Here is a 20,301-nt window from a genome sequence, read left to right as displayed (position 1 = left end):
ATGTGAGAGTATTTTCTTCACTATCAGGCTGCAGTTACTAGAAGCTGCAGTGCAGGTTCTCAGTGTCTGCCTCGTTTCGAGTCTGGTTACCCCCGCACTGCCAGCGCTTTGCAAGACCTGAAAACAATCAGCCAACTGTAGGTTGCACTTACAGGTGCTGCAAATGGGACAGCTTAAACATCTTTTGAGGGATGGCTGAAATTTTGTTCCTGTTCAGTTTCAATACTTGAAGTGTGCTAGACAAACTGTCAAAGGCACCTGGCTCCATGGAGGTTATTCGATTACTGTTAATATACCTGTTGAGAAAATGTATAGGAGGTTAGATATACAATTATTTAATGGAATTTTAATACCAAGTAGTATGATATAATTATCATACAGTGCCTATCTCAGGGTAAACAACACTTGAATTTAACAGATTAATTACTGATCTAACCACAGTCGTCACCAACGTGGAATTGGAGGGCCAAGAGTTATGTTCCATTCTGTAAGAGTTCGCTGCTGTCAGAAAACAGTGAGTTGGCAAGTATGTTATCAGCATATGCCCCTTAACTAAGCTGACTAAATGCAGCTATGGATTAACTGAATTCTCAAATCAATTATTCTGTAAAGATTCAAGAAATTAATAAAACTCCAAATGTAATTCAATATAACTAAACCCAATTGAAGATTTTTTTAACTTTATTTTGTAACATTTGTAGGCCTCAACAAGAGATATTTTGTTAACCAGTTTAGCCTTAGTACTTTGACTTTTTATTTTCTATGAACTAACCGCTCCATTGGAACAGTCTAGCTGGCTACACCAATGATCTATGTTGTGAACAGGTAAAGATGGGACTAAATATTTAAAGTTAGTATCAAGCTGAAAAAAAAATACCGCCTCGGCACAGAGGCAGGATAGGTATGGTCTGCAATGACAACTAAGATAATTTGATGGCATATTCAACATTTTGAAAGCACTTTGGAAAAATTTAAAAATGAAGGTTTGCTTACAGATACTTGAGCTGCAAAGAAGGAAACGATGCAGTTTTCAACTCTGAAATATTATTGTTGCTCAGGTCCAAAGTTTCTAGAGACTGAAATGGTTTCAGATGTTCAGGCAAGATGCTCCCAATCTTGTTACTGGTCCTGAAATTTTAGGATATTAGTCAAAGATTCTGCCATTCTGGTGATAAACATTTGCAAACTATACATCAACCTGGCAAAAACTAGTTCTCCACTCTCCCATAGAGAAATTAACTTTTCGGAGAAGAGATACTATTCAGCAAGTTCTCTTCAGTAAAATGATTAGCTAACATCATATACCAAGTTACAATTCTGCATGTTCTGAAGAAACTTGTTTATCCGTATTTCCTTAATCACACTGCCAAGACAGAAAAAGAATCTACTTGTATTACAATCTGATTACTGGGATTCATAGGTTTTAAGACCTAAAGGAACCACTGTGATCATCCATACTGGCCTCCACAGTGCAGGCTATATAGAATTTCATCCAGTAATTCCTGCATCATTTCCAAAAGACTTGTGGTTGAACAAGAGCACATCTTTTTTTAAAGCTATACAGTACTGTCACTGAGCAAAAGGACACTCACCTTTGCACTGAAATCAGGCTAAGGCTTAACCAAGTCACACCACAATGCTGTTTTAAAATAAGTGTTACAAGAACGTTCATCCACCCAAACGGCCAAAAAAGGACAAGGAGCTAGATTAGAAGACAGATTGATCACTGTGCACCACCACTGAGAGAGAGCAGCTATTTTGTACGTGGAGTTGATATTTCAATTCATCTCAAATAATTAAGAAAGAAACTAGTACATGTCACCCATATAGGAGTGTCTGGGATTTTGTGTGTGGTCATCACAACTAATGGTATTTCCTGTCTCCATGCATACAACAACAGTAACTTTGCAACTGGTTAGAGACATTGGCATCAGAGCCTGTTACAAGAAACAGTTTTTCCTTTTATCATAACCATATTTCTGCATTCGTACCTGCCATTCTACCTAACCTTGTTTTTGTATTGGTTTATTCCAGGAAAATCTGAGCAGCAATCCTATACCGCTTCAGTGAGGGATAGCATGCCCAAGAGACATGCATAGAGATCAGAAGCAACAGCACACAGGGTAATACATTCTGGGATATCCACTGTACAGAGCTGGGGAGGTAAAGTGGAGAATGGAGCTGAAATGGTTATAGGAACGTAACCATCTGCCAGCGTCTGCTCTTTGCTGGTTAGGTTCCAGTCTACCTCAATCAGATCTAGTTGAAGTAGTTCCTATACCTAGTTTTAGCAGTGTTCAAAAATTGGGATCTTTTTCCCCCCACCATCTAGAGCAGGGATCTCAAACTAAAACCACCAGGAGGGCCACATGAGGACTAGTACATTGACCGGACACTGACAACCCCCGCTCCCCACCGCTGCCCCCAATCCACCCCTTCCATAAGGCCCTGTTCCTGCCCATCCCTTCCCCACCCCCATTCCAACCCCTTCCCGAAAGTCCCCATCCCAACTCTGCCCCCTCCCTGCCCCATTCCAACCCCTTCCCCAAATCCCCGTCCCCGCCTCCTCCCCTGAGCACACAGCTCCCTGTTCCTCTTCCCTCCCTGCTGAAAAGCGCTAAGCACCTGGAGGTAGGCAGGGGAACTGGGACGCAGCGCGCTGGGGGGAAGGGGAGCTTGGCAGCCCACAGGAAATAACTCGGTGGAGCAAGCACAGGGGGTGGGGGGGTGCAGGGAGCTTGGCGGGCCGCAGCAAATAACCCCGTGGGCCACATGTTTGAGACCCCCGATTTAGAGATTGCATGCCAAGTGGCTTAAGTTAAGATATGAACAAGAATATAGTTTCTGAAAATACATTAGCAATACTGGCCTTAAATCAAGTGGTAGGCCACAGATTCTGGGGTGGTTGCTTATGCACATGAGAAGGGGTTACTACTCATTAGGATAGAAAAATCCAGACTCAAAAACTTAATCAGAAGTAATAGATTAATAGGCCCTCCCATTAAGAGTAAATGATCCTGCAGCCTCTCCAACATTGCTCTCCTGTATCATGTTTCATTCCTCAGGCTGTCTGGTAAAGGTACACTGCATTTTTTTTTTAAACCTCTTAGCTGGAAGTATTTATAATAAATGGTAACAAATTACTTTAATAAAAAACAACAACAACCACAACCATCATGTGTCACTTTCACTGGCCAAATAAGGCTATGATTTAGATAACAGGTCATAGAGCCTTTCATTTATATATTAGTTTGTTTATAAGGTAATTACTAACTAGGTATTAAAACTGCCAATTACTTGAGTGATGAATAAAATTTTCCTTGCAGTAAAAGTGTGCTCCAGCAGAAGCCAGCAATTTCCTGAACTGCACGCCTCCTAAATTGCAGTGTGAAAGTGTTCAGTTATAGACATGGCTTACACAGTGCTGTCTTTGTGTCAGCATTGCTCATAAAACAGAAATTCCTTACAACTGGCAGGATAATAGCCCCTGTATCACAAAGTTCAGTCATTTCTAATAGAACTGAATAAAACCCAAATACTATCTTCAGATTACTGCCTTAACTACCTGGCCCATTACTTGACATAGACCAGCATACAGAAAGTCTGTTTGCTTGCTTTTTGGGGTGGGGGTGAGTGGCATGGTAGTGGAGTCACAAAAGGGGGAAAGAAAGCAAACTCATTTGTTCACGAAAATAGGGCTACACATCAGTGTTTTTATTACAACTCTTATGTGGGGTCAAAGACACAGTAATTAAGCCCTCACTGTGCATTATGTTGCCTCTTGACTGTGGAATATACTTTAAGATATATGAATGCTTTACTACTGACTGCCCCCACTTCTTAATCCAACTCCCTCTTCAAACAAACAAAACCCCACAGTGAATTAAAAACTACCTGAACAAATTACAGCAAAGGAATGGGGTTATATCTAGAAAAAATGACTAAGCTAACTTAGTCTGTAGCATAATAAAAACATTTTTTAAGATGCTATTTCAAATGGTACTTTAAACCAGTCAGGTTATAGCTATAGATACACAGAGAGATTGAATGAGGATAAATGTTGGAGAAATTGTGGTCGAAGAAGATTTTATGCATATGTGGTAGACACATCCAGCCATTACTGTGATGAAGTTTGTAACCCCAAGTATCAGATATTTATTACCAAATGATCCTTTGGTAATCCCTCCTGGGGTTTCTTAGCAGGAACAATCATACAAAAGGAAATGAAGAATTAATCTTTCATCTGCTAATAGCTGCTAGGCTGATAGCTCCCCAGTGGGGAGCAAAAAAAAACAAACAGTCCAACTCTAGAGCAATGGTTCCAAAAAAATAAATATATATATGGGAGGCATTCTTTATGGAAAAAATGATGTGTCAAATACATACCAAGATAAAGGACTTAGGTATATTCACCTGCAAAAGAACCCCTGTACACCTGTCCACTTTTTTTAATATTGACATTTTATAGGCATGCCTGGTGTGTGACATGTGTATGTAATCAGAGATTTCACTCAATTTAAATAAAAAAAAAATCACTAGAAAAGACATGTAACGGGTAGTGTAAAGTTGCTCATTCTGTAACACAGCAACATCTGTTAAATAGAGACCCAGTGATTATACTACTGTATAATGTCTCACTGTTGTAAGGATTACTGTATTGTCTCTGACATTTACCTGTTAAAACTTCTAAAATAAAGACATGGGGTGGCGGAAAGAGACTGACTATCCAGTGCTGGAAGCCTACTGAACCATTCTAATTTGATTTACTCTTTATAATCCCTGTAGCAAATTAAAAATAGTAAATTATTTCAGACTCCTATCCTTCAAGTTATTTTTGATATTAGTCACAAAGAACATTTTTGAAAACACAAGCCTAGCTAACGTCTCAGAGGAGAACCAAACAATATCCTAACATAATGAAGTACTAAGAGTACAAGTTTGACATCTTTTGTGCAAAAGATTGCTTCCCAGCAGTCCACTGCAAAGTGCCATGTTACTGTGCTTAGACAAAGTAAGTTGTACATACACTGCCCTGGCTTCACTTACAGATCCTCAACAGAAGACCACAGTAACTAGAGTGTTTCTGGTAACAGCAGAACCAGAACATCAAGCTCCCACAAATGTATACCTGAACCAATCAGATTCAAACTTATTTATGTAGAATGATGTACTGTAAACATAGTATAACTTCCCTGTGCCACAGACTTTTCTTGGGGTGGCCGAAGAAGAGGCAAAGATGCCAGGGGCTAGTCTATTTGCAAACACACCAAAATAACTAGCATTGATGTTTGAACGCATATCTTTTGTTATTTAAGTGCACACACACACAGGCTTGCACAAAAACAACAAAAGGTGAGAATTCAAACTGGATTTAGTTAGATCCATACAAGTTTGTGTGTAGACCAATGCTCAAAATATTAACATTAGTAACAGTTTAGAACGTGCAATGAATTAGTTTTAGGTTAGGATTATTAAAAAATAATGTACATTTATCCTCTCAGCATTCATGACTTTTACTACACCACTAATGTCCACAAAGTTTATAGCAACCCAATCAATCATGAAGTCAGGGGACATCCCATACAAAACAGCAGCTACAGCATATTCAACATATTGACTTGTACAGTTTCCTTGCCTCTGGGGGAAATAAAAAAATGGGACAGCAACTTCCATATCTGTCTTGTAACGCCATTACAAAAAGTATTTAAAAGATATATTTACAATGTAGCTGGGAGTTGTGTGTTTCCCAGGGCAGGTAGATAGACTTGAGCTAGTGTGCTAAAAATAGCACTGTGGGTGTTGAGTCAGTGGCAGCTAGAAGCCCAAGTCCAAGCCCACCTGACACCATTTCCAAGCCTGGGCAGCTAGCATGAGTCATCTCCAATGCCGCAATGTCCACACTACTATTTTTAGCAAGCTAGCTCACACTAAGCTAGTGTGAATCTGTCTACCTGCACTCGGAATCACACCTCTTAACTGCTGTGTGGATATATCCCAAATATGTTGAAGGAAACCACTACTTTTTATCCCAAAGACTGTATGTCTAAATACCTACTGAAATATTTTCAACCTGTGTGCCATATATTAAAGAAACACCTGTGGAATTTTGAACTCTTATCTAGGCTACAGACTCCTACTGCATGGAGGCTGACATTTACTACAACAGGGAGAGAATTGGTGTCCTCTTTTTCACCCTTGTGCTGAACTCTGTCCAATGTTCCAATATGCAACATATTACTGTTCCCCGTTCCATCAGTAAAGTTCTCCCTAGATCCTGTTCTTGGTCCTTGTCTTTTGCTACACTCCTAGTCAGGCCTTACTTCATGATCCTATTGAGAAGCGTGGAAGATAAGGAGGGGAGGCAGGCAGTGGGAGAAAAAGTGGTTAAAAAAAATCTAGTCACATTCCACTTGGCACACAATCTCCCCTCTTGGTTCCCCCAGCCTCTTCTCCTCTCCACCTTCACTGGTGCCTGCTTCTTTCATTTTGGCTGTTACCCTGTTCCATGGTTGGTTTCTTCCTCCAAGTCTCCGAGTGATGGCTCCCACTATGCTATGAGATCTGGGGCACATGATATGACAGGGAATAATGGGAGGACAATAAAAAAAGAAAAATTTAAGCTGGAAAAAAAAGCAGGACAATTTCTGTGCAATAAACTCCCAAGTTAAGTGACTGGAGCCTGGTATTTTGTGGCAAATAGAACTGCACAAAATTACTGCAGTGTTTACTGTGGCAAACAATTCTCCAGTGGCCACAGGAGAGAAAGACAATGAACTACGATGTCTTTTCCACTGTTATAGGATTCAACTTAATAAGCACATTAGCTAGGATGTTTCTGCTAAAATTATCAGTAGTGTAATTAACGATGTCATTTAAACTGTCATGTTTCAAAGTTAACACCCTACTGCCATAAATGGGACTGTGCACCTTTCTCACAACTGTGCACCTCACTGCAGCCTGAGACATTTATAGGTGAAACATTCTCTCTTCAGTCATTAAAATATTATGTTTATATCCTGAAGAGACACTCATATCCCAGAGAAGCACCTGCCAAAGTATAGCCAGGACAGCATTCTGGCTCCCTTCAAGTCAGCTGATAAGTCTACAGGTCTGGTGTCTGGTTCACACACAGGCACTTCACACTCCTTGAGCCACATTGCTGCTTCCCTTGTGAGGATCTCTTCCAACTTCACATTCTGTGATGTTCTTGACAGGCTTTCAGATCAGACTTCACAGCAGCCCTGGCTCTATGCATTTTTATTATGCCTATATTTGTGGTATCTAGGCACAAAAGTACAAAATTAACATTAAGTCCCCTCCTTTCTCATGCTAGTCCATTGAATGACCCTGGCTCCTTCTTAGGAAGGAAGGGGCAGAGAGGGTTGTATGTCATGTGAGTGGCCATGAATTTCTGGAAGGGAAAGGTTTACTGATGCCCAAGCCAGGCATGGATGAGGGGAGGAAGGGAAAGGAGCTATGAAATGACACATACCAGGAAAAGTGGCCAAAGAAAAAAGGATGAGGGGAAAACAAAAACAACCCCCCTATATTTTCACCCTATCAGAGAAAGCAATGCTTTACTACAATATTAACTTTTCCCTTGCTAAACTATAGTCTGGTGCCACCCTTTCCCCACTCCACTAAACCTGCTTTTGTCAGTCACCACTGACTTAGCACTAAGTAGCAACAGCTCTTCATTTCCCCACACAGTAGATTGCTCCCTTTCACAAACTATCCTCTCTCTGGGCTTCAAACGGTGTGCTTTTCTGGTTCTATGTCCACCTCATCTCCACCTGCTCCTTTAGTGTGTCTTGGGGCTTCATTTCTTCTCACTCCCTGTCAAGGTTTGTTAGGGCTGTATCTTCACTTCTCCTTTTAATGCCTTATTCCTGGATGACCACATCTACCATCTCACCCCGACCTTGCCCTGCTCCATTTGGGCTCATCTGACACTTCTTCCTAGATACCCCACCATCAAGTAAAATTTAACATGGCAGCAAATGAACTCATCACCTTTCCTCCCTTTTTATCACCACTGAAATTAATATCCTCCCCATTCCTTACAACTGCAGCCTCATTCTAATTTTTATATTCACTTTGTCCTCCAACACAAACACTCACTAAATCCTGACAGTTTTCCTCTATAATATCTCAGAAATCTATTTGATATTCTCTGTTCTCTTTGCAAAAGCCTTTGTTTTGGCTCTGTTTTATACCTCAGCTACAAGTTGTCATCTTCCAGACGCGTTTTCCTTCTCCTGCCATTCAATCTATCCAAATTGCTGCCACAAAAAAGTTTATCTTCCTTGTTTGCCGCTCTGATCACGCCCAGTTCCTCTTCAAATCTTTTTATTTCTTTTCCCTTGTTCGCCACATTGAATTTAAGTGACTGCAAAAATCTAGCTCCTGTCTACCTCTTTGCTCACAACCTTTCCCATATCACTCACAGTTCACCGCCACTCTCATTCTTGGGATTTTCTCCAAGTCATGCCATGCCCGAAACCCAGTCTGACATGGCTCTACCCTCTTCAAAACAAAGCTCTTCCAGAAAGCCTATGTATCCTAATCCTCTTCTTTCATCTGGCATTCTGGCTTTGAGACAATGCCATTATCTAGCAAACAGAGGAGGTTTAAGACACCAATTTCTACAGAATTTAAGATTTTATTTTAAGAAGTCATTTCTAGAACTCATACTTGTACAGATAACCTTTGGAATGTGAAATGATGCTGCTTCCATCCATGCCTTTGCTACTGCAAGATGGCAAAGAGCTGGGTTCCTGCCAGTTTGTTGCCCTAGATCTCCCTGACACCTGTCCCCTCCAGACAATCATCTTTCATGATTTTGTCCTCCTGCTTTAGGCATTTGTTAAGATTCCCTCATTAAAACTTAGCCAAAGATGCATCAAATTACCACCCTGATTCAAACTTTGCCCCTACACATTGCCCACTACACTACATTTGAACAAGTGTGGAGGTGGACAAACTATTTTGTATGTTTCCTTAATTTAATTTGAGAATAAGATCTTGGAGCATAATGGCCATAGTCTCAAAACAAAATATTTAACTCACATTTTCATCTCTATTTATGAAATGGACATAGAGTAGTAGTATAAGATCATCTTCAAAAATATATCGGAGTTTACTTGGATTAGAGAGACAGTTCAGCAAAGCACTTAAGCACACGATTTACTTTAAGCACATGAGAAATCTCACTGAAATTAGTAGGACTACCCAGGCATTTAAAGTTAGGCATGTGCTTAAGTATGCTGTGTTTCAGTGAATCAGGACCTGGATGAGACAATGCAAGTTCTAACATCTGAAGTATATTGTTCAGTTATTCCATCTAGGCAATCAGTAACACAAATACCTTGAAATTATGAGAACTTTTGATTGTTGATTGCCTTATGATTTTTAACGTGGAAGCAAGGATGAGAATAGCTAGCTAGTAAACCATCCAGTAATTTTTCATTCTTCCCAGTAATGGGACCTGGCCCTTCAAAATTCATTTTAGCCGGAAGAATTAAACCAACTAACACTGATCAATGTATGCACTTTTAGCTACACATCAGGCAACTTGGTTAACCAACAAAAAAACTTCTTACAGATAAGAAACAGCTTTTCTTCTCCATTTTTAAGAGTTAAAAGGCTCGCTATAGGATAAATACCTTTTTAGGTTAAGTGGCTAGGTTGGTAGCATCAGAGGCCCCAAGCACTCTAAAACCCCCATAAAACTTTGTTATACTTTTGCCCACTGACATATTTAAAATACCAAAGAATGTGGCAAAATTCATATTGCCAATACATTGTTAGGTCCTATCTACATCATATAGTGGAGCAATTGCTTTAACCATCATAAGAAATAATCATGTTGTAACTGGTTCCCTTGTCATCTGAATGTGTAATCCAAAAAGGACTGGAGTACCCTGCCCACTGATGAGACTTTGGTGATCGCCATTGATTCTGACTTTAGCTATGAAGCAAGATAGCAGAAAAACATCTAACATGCACAAAGATCAACCTTGGCTCCTCCTAGTCAAAGCTTAGTTTCCATGCTGATGGCAACTTATTTTTAAATTTCACAAAAAGTCACTCACCGGGCCTGATAAAGACTGAAACCTAAAGATGCCCTGAAAGTACACAGGCTGGATAAGCAATGAGAGAAAAAAAACATTTATAGAACTCATTATTTTGATCCATCACAGCTTTCTAGGATTTCTCTCTCTCTGAATATATATTTATAAAGCTGAGCAACAGACCGTATTTCTAAAAAAATCATTGAGTGCTGCAAAATTTTTGATTGCAATCAAAATAGAATCATTTTTACATTTTTCCAACAGAGCAACTGATTTTAGCTTTTAGGGTAACGTCACCATTACTAACAATTGCCCTATTAAACATAAAGGATTAATAATTAAAAGAATTTTAGAGCAGCTGACAAGAAAGTACAACTTTCGACTTGGTTGACAAAACTTTCTTGGCCCAGATCAACTTTAAATTTAAACCTTCTATCTCTCTCTGTGAACACTGTTGGTTGGGACTAAAAATAATAACATGCACACAGTCGTACAAATTAGCAAAAGTTATTTTCCCAAAAGTACATAATACGCATAAAAATAAAATGTTTGTATTTAAATTCAATTTCAGTATATTCGGTAAACTGATCTAAAGCTCTCATTTTAATAATACTATCTGGAATGCAAAGGATTTTGTTTTAATACTAGGAGTACTTGTGGCACCTTAGAGACTAACAAATTTATTTGAGCATAAGCTTTCGTGAGCTACAGCTCACTTCATCGGATGCATTCAGTGGAAAATACAGTGGGGAGATTTATATACATAGAGAACATGAAACAATGGGTGTTACCATACATACTGTAATGAGAGTGATCACTTAAGGTGAGCTATTACCAGCAGGAGAGCAAGAGGGATGGGGGGAGGCGGGACACCTTTTGTAGTGATAATCAAGGTGGGCCCTCGACAAGAACATCTGAGAAACAGTGGGGGGTTGGGAATAAACATAGGGAAATAGTTTTACTTTCTGTAATGACCCATCCACTCCCAGTCTCTTTATTCAAGCCTAAGTTAATTGTATCCAGTTTGCAAATTAATTCCATTTCAGCAGTCTCTCATTGGAGTCTGTTTCTGAAGTTTTTTTGTTGAAGAATTGCCTCTTTTAGGTCTGTAATTGAGTGACCAAAGAGAGTGAAGTGTTCTCCAACTGGTTTTTGAATGTTATAATTCTTGACGTCTGGTCAAACTGGACAGTCTCTACGTAAAAGAATAAATGGTCACAAATCAATGTACATGGCAGAGGGGCATTGCTGGCACATGATGGCATATATCACATTGGTAGATGCGCAGGTGAATGAGCCTCTGATAGTGTGGCTGATGTGATTAGGCCCTATGATGGTGTCCCCTGAATAGATATGTGGACACAGTTGGCAACGGGCTTTGTTGCAAGAATAGGTTCCTGGGTTAGTGGTTCTGTTGTGTGGTTGCTGGTGAGTATTTGCTTCAGGTTGGGGGGCTGTCTGTAAGCAAGGACTGGCCTATCTCCCAAGATCTGTGAGAGTGATGGGTCGTCCTTCAGGATAGATTGTAGATCCCTGATGATGCATTGGAGAAGTTTTAGTTGGGGGCTGAAGGTGATGGCTAGTGGGTTCTGTTATTTTCTTTGTTGGGCCTGTCCTGCAGCAGGTGACTTCTGGCTCTGTCAATCTGTTTCTTCACTTCAGCAGGTGGGTTGTGTAGTTGTAAGAATGCTTGTCCTCACCCATAACTATTTCACATTTGGGGACAATGTATACCATCAAATCAGCAGCACTGCTATGGGTACCCGCATGGCCCCACAGTATGCCAACATTTTTATGGATGACTTAGAACAACGCTTCCTCAGCTCTCGTCCCCTAATGCCCCTACTCTACTTGTGCTACATTGATGACATCTTCATCATCTGAACCCATGGAAAAGAAGCCTTCAGGAATTCCATCATGATTTCAACAATTTCCATCCCACCATCAACCTCAGCCTGGACCAGTCCACACAAGAGATCCACTTCCTGGACACTATGGTGTTAATAAGCGATGGTCACATAACCACCACCCTATACCGGAAACCTACTGACCGCTATTCCTACCTACATGCCTCCAGCTTTCATCCAGACCACACCACATGATCCATTGTCTACAGCCAAGCTCTACAATAGAACCACATTTGCTCCAACCCCTCAGACAGAGACAAACACCTACAAGATCTCTATCAAGCATTCTTACAACTACAATTCTTGCAACAAAGCCCCTTGCACATATCTATTCAGGGGACACCATCATAAGGCCTAATCACATCAGCCACACTATCAGAGGATCGTTCACCTGCGCATCTACCAATGTGATATATGCCATCATGTGCCAGCAATGCCCCTCTGCCATGTACATTGGTCAAACTGGACAGTCTCCACGTAAAAGAATAAATGGACACAAATCAGACGTCAAGAATTATAACATTCAAAAACCAGTCAGAGAACACTTTAATCTCTTTGGTCACTCAATTACAGACCTAAAAGTAGCAATTCTTCAACAAAAAAAACTTCAAAAACAGACTCCAACGAGAGACTGCTGAAGTGGAATTAATTTGCAAACTGGATACTATTAACTTAGGCTTGAATAAAGAGACTGGGAGTGGATGGGTCATTACACAAAGTAAAACTATTTCCCCATGTTTATTCCCCCCTGCACTCCTGACTGTTCATTAGACGTTCTTGTCAACTGCTGGAAATGGCCCATCTTGATTATCACTACAAAAAGCCCCCCCCCCCCCCGCTCTCCTGCTGTTAATAGCTCACCTTAAGTGATCACTCTCATTACGGTATGTATGGTAACACCCATTGTTTCATGTTCTCTATGTATATAAATCTACCCACTGTATTTTCCACTGAATGCATCCGATGAAGTGAGCTGTAGCTCACGAAAGCTTATGCTCAAATAAATTTGTTAGTCTCCAAGGTGCCACAAGTACTCCTTTTCTTTTTGCGAATACAGACTAACAGGGCTGCTACTCTGAAACCTGTTTTAATACTGAACATTGTCAAGCACATTGGTAATTGAGGCAATCTGTGGAGCACAATCTTTCAACGCTGGGTAAATCATTCAAAGTAATTGCAGTCTGTCTGATAACCTTCAGAAAAATGACAATGTTGTTCCAGTCTAGTGCCTAGTAAAAACAAGTAGCTACATCACAAGAACTTCCATCAATACTGACATCCTATTGGGCAACCACAAAGCTCAGAATTGAATGGCCATGGTATTTAATTGTTTGAACCTCCTCCTAAAGGTAGCCTGCCCAGAACACGATAAATGTTTTTAACATACTAGTCTGACAAATTGCATCGCTGATCCAGTCCATGACGAACCTATCCTATGGATATAACAAAAAATTTCACTCTCTCTAGAGTTGTCATTATGCACTTTCACAAGTTCTATATTATTCCACTTGAATCAAATATTTTCTCATTCCTGCCAATGCTATGGAGACACTAAAGGCATAGAAAAGTCTACAAATTATTGCACATTTTGTCAGAACTTTTAATTTTCCAGTCTAGCTTTAGCCAAACTTAATTTTTGTTCGGTACAGGTAAGTGATTTACAATGGTTGTTTCAAGAATTTTCCCATCTGCTCTGTACAAATAAATATATAAATCTAAGCTTACTACTTAAAGAATTTCACTAAGATTTCAGACTTCACTGTTTTAAGATATTCTAATTGGAGTCTTTCAAGCTATATACAATACACATCTCAGAATGTGCGGTTTCCTTATTTTGAGAGACGATAGCCCTTATACTCTAAGACCCAAAATGCGAAGGGTCTTTCAGGGACTTACAAGCCATTGATATATTGTATAATTCTGACGTTGATTTTTTTTTGAAGCTCGAAGTCCATTTGCAAGTTTACGTATAACAGGTTTAGGGCAAAAAAAAAAAAAAAAAAAAAAAAAAACCCTTGATATCCCAACACAATAAAGGTCTTTCAGGGTCTTCAAAGCCACGGATATCTGCCTTTCATTTTCAGAGGTACTGAAGGATGCCCTTTGCTGGTGACGTCACACGTGTAATGCCATAGGCTGTATTTTATATGAATAAAGTAGACTCCAGTTTGGTCAATATTTTTGATATCTTCAAAGAAAACATAGGAGTTGCAGAAGTGTTTGTAATTTCACAGATGGCCCTCTTCCTTATGAGGGAATACTGAAACCAATGAAAGTTAATTTTTCAGACAATATTAATATATAAAGATAGAGGTCCCTAACCACTTGTGGTAATTAAATATCACATTATACTTTTTTCAAACACATGGAAATTATTATACCATGCTGCTGAGGCCAAATTATATCCTACATGCCTGGAGTTTCCCTACTATATAGTGTCCATTGTGTTGGATATGGTATACTTCCCTTCCTTTCCTGAACTGCTTTATAAAGTTGTTATGCACTGAAACATCATATGTCACCCCAGAAGTAGCTTCTTAGCTACATCTTAAATATTTTGTCATCCCTTGGGATTAAAGTTATACCAACCTAAGTAATCATTATGAACCATAAGGCTCTTCTAGAGCAGGGAGCCACGCTATGAAGGACAGTGGCCAAGTGACTTTTTAAAAACTGATTACCTCTATGTTTTTGCAGTTTTTAATTTCAAAGTTTCACACCCCATTAGGTACAGAATTGAGAATTAACAAGTAATGTTGCAAAATCATGCAAGACTCTGGCTACATAGTTACTGCAGAGTTAGCTCAAGTTATCGACGCTCATATTACTTCTCTCCAGTTAACCTACCTCAGTCACACTGAGAAAAAATACAGATTGCTTGCTGCCCATCCTTACTGCAGTAAGCTGAGCTATTCTATGAATTCTTTCCCAGTGAACTGTGGGAAAACATATCTGCCTTTCTGGGCACGGGGGGAAGGGAAATTGTGGGAAGACACTGGAGGACTTGAGTGTTGCTAGCCTGTGTCCACACAACAGAGTGGTTGTGTTAGCTGGCAAATTTTGTTCCCTTTAGTTTTAACCTTCACACCCACTCAGGTCAACCAATACAAGTTAAAAGCATCACCACACTCATGTTAAGGGTTTTTGTATGTGGACAGAACTCAAGTTATCTTATCAAGTTACCGAGTCAGTGTGGGGCTGCAGGGGAGAGGTAGGGATGCTCTGGGGGCCAGGGGAGCTGCACAGGGGCAGCAAGTGGGGGCCGGGGACACTTGGGGGAGGTGCAGGGGGGTTGCAGGAGGGGCCGGGGAAGAGACCCGGCCCCAAGTAAATGTTGCAATGAAAACAAGCCCTAAAAGACATTTACCAGGTCCCTTCTCCCTCACTAAACAGACTGATTAATACGACACCACCAGTTTAGTCCACTTCAGGGTGCCACGTAGAGCAAGAACCAGCAGGACAGTATTTAGGCGATTCAGAACAAAAACTTGTTTAAATTTTATTCAGTGATGTCCCTAACTGTTGGGGCACTTAGTATATAAAGTGATCAACAGCCAACAATAATTAAAATATACCTTGCTTTTTTTCCCCCAGAATTTCAAAATTTTGTAACATGAAACTATCACAAGTTTTAAAAACAGTGCTATGTTAGTTGTAACTGGCTTTACAAGCATTTGAGGAATGCAAATAAGGAAATATCTAAAATATTTTAGTTCTAGGGATAGATAAATGAGGCTATATTATCATGTATAGCCAGTGTAAATATTTGTGGTAATTTAGTTGTTAAATCCAGTATACCCAAAAATGTTTACATTGTATTGAGTTAACATTACATATTTAATAATTAAATTCCAGTGACTAGCTGTAGGTGTTAGTTTTGGATTACCCAAATGTGCAGGAAACTAGGGACTGAATTGATGCAGAGCTCATTTTTCTCCTGCAGAAAAATAAATTATATTGTATGTGTAATTTGAAGAGTCAGAAACAACCAACAGTAGGTCAAAGAAGTCAGTTCCATTTTTGGTTTAAACCATGGTCATTTTTTCAAAAACCAAACCTGAAACAATTGGGTTAAAGGGGTGCTACTGCTGATAAAAGGTCCCCTCAGGGATTTCTCAAGGAACATCACAGTATGCCAAGTAATGTCCTGTTATACCACACAAGGGCATTTACTACACATTTTCAGCATATTCTTCAGCAGTTACTTGAGTCAGTGTTAGTTAAGCCAAGCCTTACATTGCCTACCGAGCCCTTACAACTGTATGTTCCCTGCAGGTTAGGGAGCATCTGTTACTCAGGCTATGTCAGCAAAACTTGTGTCACTCAGGGATATGAATATTCCACCCCCTGAGCAACATGGTTACACCAACATAAGCACTTGTGTGCACAGCGCTAAGTCAGTGGGAGAGCTTCTCCCACTGACATAGCTTCTGCCACTCACAGAGGTGGGTTTTTTTTAGGCGAAGCATAGAGCATCTTCTCCACTTCGCCACTGCAGCACTGTACATAGACATACCCTCTGTGGAATTCACTCTGTAGATTTTTAAAGCTTCAGAACTGTACTAACAGCTGCTAGGGAGGAGAAGTTTTCACTGCTTGGAAGAGAGATCCTGGGCCACTAGAGTCTGGCAAGGAAAGAAAAGCATATCAGGGCACCCTACGCTGCATTCTTAAAAGACTTGTTGAACAAGATAGCTAGCTTTTGTGCGCATCTTGGGAGAAATGTAATCAAATCAGAAGGATAACTCCCATTAAGGTAAATTCACACGCCCTTTTTTCTGCTATTGAGAAGAACCAAGACTCAGGAACAGAATAGTTGCTTGCATTGGGAAGATTTCACAATCCCCTTTTTCCATGAAAGCTAAGCTCCTACAGAGTTCATCAGAAGTTTGCTTCAAGCAGTCACCCTCTGAAAACCATCTCTGAGAAAGTTGCATCATATTGCTGAATATTGTTCCCTTCCACTGACTTATATACGTCAAATTAGCTCAGTTTACAAAAAAGAATTTTTAAACTGACAGCACTGCAAACTAAATTTAGGATCAGAAAAAAAAGTCTGTTTCTTTATCTCTGACAAAAATTATGCCATTAGACTGATATATGTGTTGATGTGTGACAATGATATATTGCACATTCTTGTACAGAACTACCAACCAGCTACAGCCATCCACTGCTGCAAAGAGCATGTTCATTCCTCTGTTTATTTACATACTAGTTTATTTAATGAAGTTGTGACCTCTGTGCCATTAACAATCCCTAGCTTATGAGGTGTCTTTTGGGTGAAAACCCTTGGGGGCAAGAGAGTTTTTTCCCCTGAACCATGAAATACCATTCTCTAGCTTTCTGTTCTGACTACCCATGCCCACTGAGCACTACATAATATGCTCCAAGAATTAGTCTTACACGGATAGTGGAATGCACTAGATGGCTTCATAGGTCTCTTCCATTTCTAATTCCAATGATTCTCCACAGTGGTCATGAGGTATATGGTAAACATTAGTAACTTTAATTGGGCTCCACTGAGCATACTCAGGAGTTTCCTGACATCATACATAGGCATGGCATGGGCTTCAAAGCAGAATGGCAACCAGCCAGCTCCCAAGCAATATCTTCAGTACATGGCAGTTGAACACTTTTAAAAGGTACTTTAAAAAAAAAAAAAATCAGAACACAGTGCACAAATCAAATCTAATAAAGATTGCTCCATGTTTGGCCAGCTGGGTAAACTAAACTAAGCTAGTGATCCATGGGTGTGGGACAAATATCCAGCAGTGGCTGGATTAATTCATTTGATCAAAAATTTCTTTTCACAGCTGCAGAAGGATAATTTTAGGTTCCTCTGAACTAGAGTTTAATTTCCATGGAAAGAGGTTGAGGATGCTTTAGGACAAACTCTCAACTTCGCATACATTTCAAAACAAGACAGGGAAGATTTCTAATGCTTTATTATGCAAAGGTTTCTAATCTCATGGTAAACAGACCTTTAAAAAAAATGACACTTAATAGTTAAATGTATATTTGAGACTCACCACAATGATTAAACTATAGAATGATGTGTCACTATAAAAAAAAAGTGTTAACACTAATGTAATATGAAAGTAGATAGGGTGTTTAAATTCAGTAGTTCTTTGTCAGACACCATCTGCTTTTTCTTTCATTCTTTTCTCATTCTGATCTGTAGAAAAACCACATCAGTATCAAATGTCACCTAATTCTTATTCAAACAGAGCAGTGCAGACACAGCGGCTGCACCAGCTGACTTAGCTGACCTAGGATCAGAGTAAAAACAAACCCCCTATAAATCACCAGATGTAAGCAATTGAACAGTGATCAATTTAATTAATTGAACAGCTTCCCAAAATTTACTATATTGTTTTAACTCTTCAGAGGACTCTTCTGCAAGGCAGCTTGCAATTTGTATTAAGAATAGGGCTAAATAATACTAGCTTTAACACGAAAAAATCCTGCTGGTAAACCCCACAGCTGAAAACCCATGTTTTAGTATTTAAGTATTTGACAGTTTATGAAAAAAACAATTAAAATTTAGTTAAGACATTACTATTTTAAGTATCCTCATACACACACATTTTATGAAAGCTGATCAAAAGCCTCATGGTTGCATAAGCATTACACAAGTTTCCCATTAAAATGAAAATCAGGTCATCTCTGTTTTGAGTCCCTTTCGTTTTAACTTCATATCCACTTTTTCTGAATGTACAAATTCTGCCTTTGATCACAGGTGACATACTTTTAGTAATATGATGATTCATTATAAACATATTGCATGCAAACTAAACCAAACAAAAGCTTGTGTAACATCTGCAATAACAGGAAATAATTCTCTCTCTCTCTCTCTCTCTCTCTCTCACACACACACACACACACACGAGATAGACCAAACAAGTTGTAGTAAAGTTACTGGCACATGATTTATTCTGAATCCTAGTCTACCTATCATATATGTGTCCTAAAATTAAGGGGTGAAATCCCTATTCCACCGTACTCCACTGAAGTCAATGGGAGTTTTGCCACAGACTTCGAGGGCAGAATTTCAACCAAAATACACAAACTTGTTTTGAAGGCCTGCACTATACAAATTTTTGCATAGTAGTTACTGGCGTTTGTACAGTGCCTAGCACAACAGAGTCCTGATTATGGTTGGGGCCTGCAGGCACTGCCACAATACAAATTAATAATAATACAGTCTGTCTATATCTTAGGGAAGCATCAGAAACACTACTAGATTAAGTTTAATTTTGCGTGTGTGTACATACACACATTTTTAAACAACCTGATGCAACATCACATAAGCAACTGCCCAGCCACAATCTGATAAACGTCCAGTTTTTTTTAACTAACATCAATGCACATTTCCACTATTTTTTTTCATCTTTACAGTTAGAAAGAGTGCCATCAAAATCTACTTACAAGGACAGAAGAGTAATATTTGCAGAGACTGGTCCCAGATTAGGTATGGTCTCCAGTTCATTGTTGTTTAATTTTCTGTCAAGATCAAAAAAAGGAAGTCTGTTGCAATATAAACAAGGAGTGCATACACTATATATTTTAAATTGCTAAATACCCCATAAAATTCAAAGCTAATTATAAACTCACTTATTGCAGCACATCACTATAAGAGCACACACCTTTGTCTCTCAGACAGCCATCCTACAGAAAAAACATTTTTATACCCCCAAAAAAACAAATCACTTACATTTCTCGAAGACTATGAAGGTGACTCAAGGAACTGGCCTTGATTGAAGATAATCTGTTGTGACTTAAGTCCCTATGAGATGACAAAAATAAATCAGATGTCACTTTTGAAATATCAGGTATATTTTTACTAGCTCTCATAATACATATTTAGACTGAACCTGCAATCTAAATAGTCTCTAAATACATTTAAAAAAATCTACATTATAGTTTTGCTATCAATAAAATTACAATAGAAACTCACTCAAGTATTGTTTTGTGAAAACAAGGAAGGTGATTTTAAATGCTTTGACCACTGCTAATAACTGGAAAGAAAGGTCTTTAGTTTATATGTGGTGTTTTGTGACTGAACAATCCCTTTTGTTTTTTAAAAAGACAATAGCACAAAAGAGTCTTAATATCTATGGGAAGCTTCATATATACACACATTGTCAAGGAAACCACGTCGTACCAAAAAAAAAAAAAAAAAAGTGTAGGTAAAGTAACCTCTTGGCTACTATAAGAGAAATTCACAGATAGAGCTGCACTTAAATTCTAATATAGGCTCAAAAGAATAGGATGTGTTAGTTTCATTTATAGTTTTAAACCTAATAATCTAAAACAGTTTG

The 20,301-nt window shown here is 39.2% G+C and overlaps 1 protein-coding gene across 1 annotated transcript in view; it reads right to left on the bottom strand.

The window, feature by feature from the left end:
* LRIG3 (leucine rich repeats and immunoglobulin like domains 3) overlaps positions 1 to 20,301 on the bottom strand; it is a 52,318-nt gene that overhangs the window by 25,631 nt on the left and 6,386 nt on the right. Inside the window, exons 2-5 of the mRNA XM_048835957.2 lie at positions 19,695 to 19,766; positions 19,409 to 19,483; positions 994 to 1,128; positions 153 to 296 (exon numbers count right to left, since the gene is read on the bottom strand). Of these exons, the coding sequence (XP_048691914.2) occupies positions 153 to 296; positions 994 to 1,128; positions 19,409 to 19,483; positions 19,695 to 19,766 (426 nt within the window). The remainder of the gene's footprint in view (positions 1 to 152; positions 297 to 993; positions 1,129 to 19,408; positions 19,484 to 19,694; positions 19,767 to 20,301) is intronic.

The sequence above is a fragment of the Caretta caretta genome, chromosome 1 (assembly GCF_965140235.1).
Source record: "Caretta caretta isolate rCarCar2 chromosome 1, rCarCar1.hap1, whole genome shotgun sequence".
Lineage (NCBI taxonomy): Eukaryota > Metazoa > Chordata > Testudines > Cheloniidae > Caretta > Caretta caretta.
This window is presented reverse-complemented; position numbering and strand designations above follow the sequence as displayed.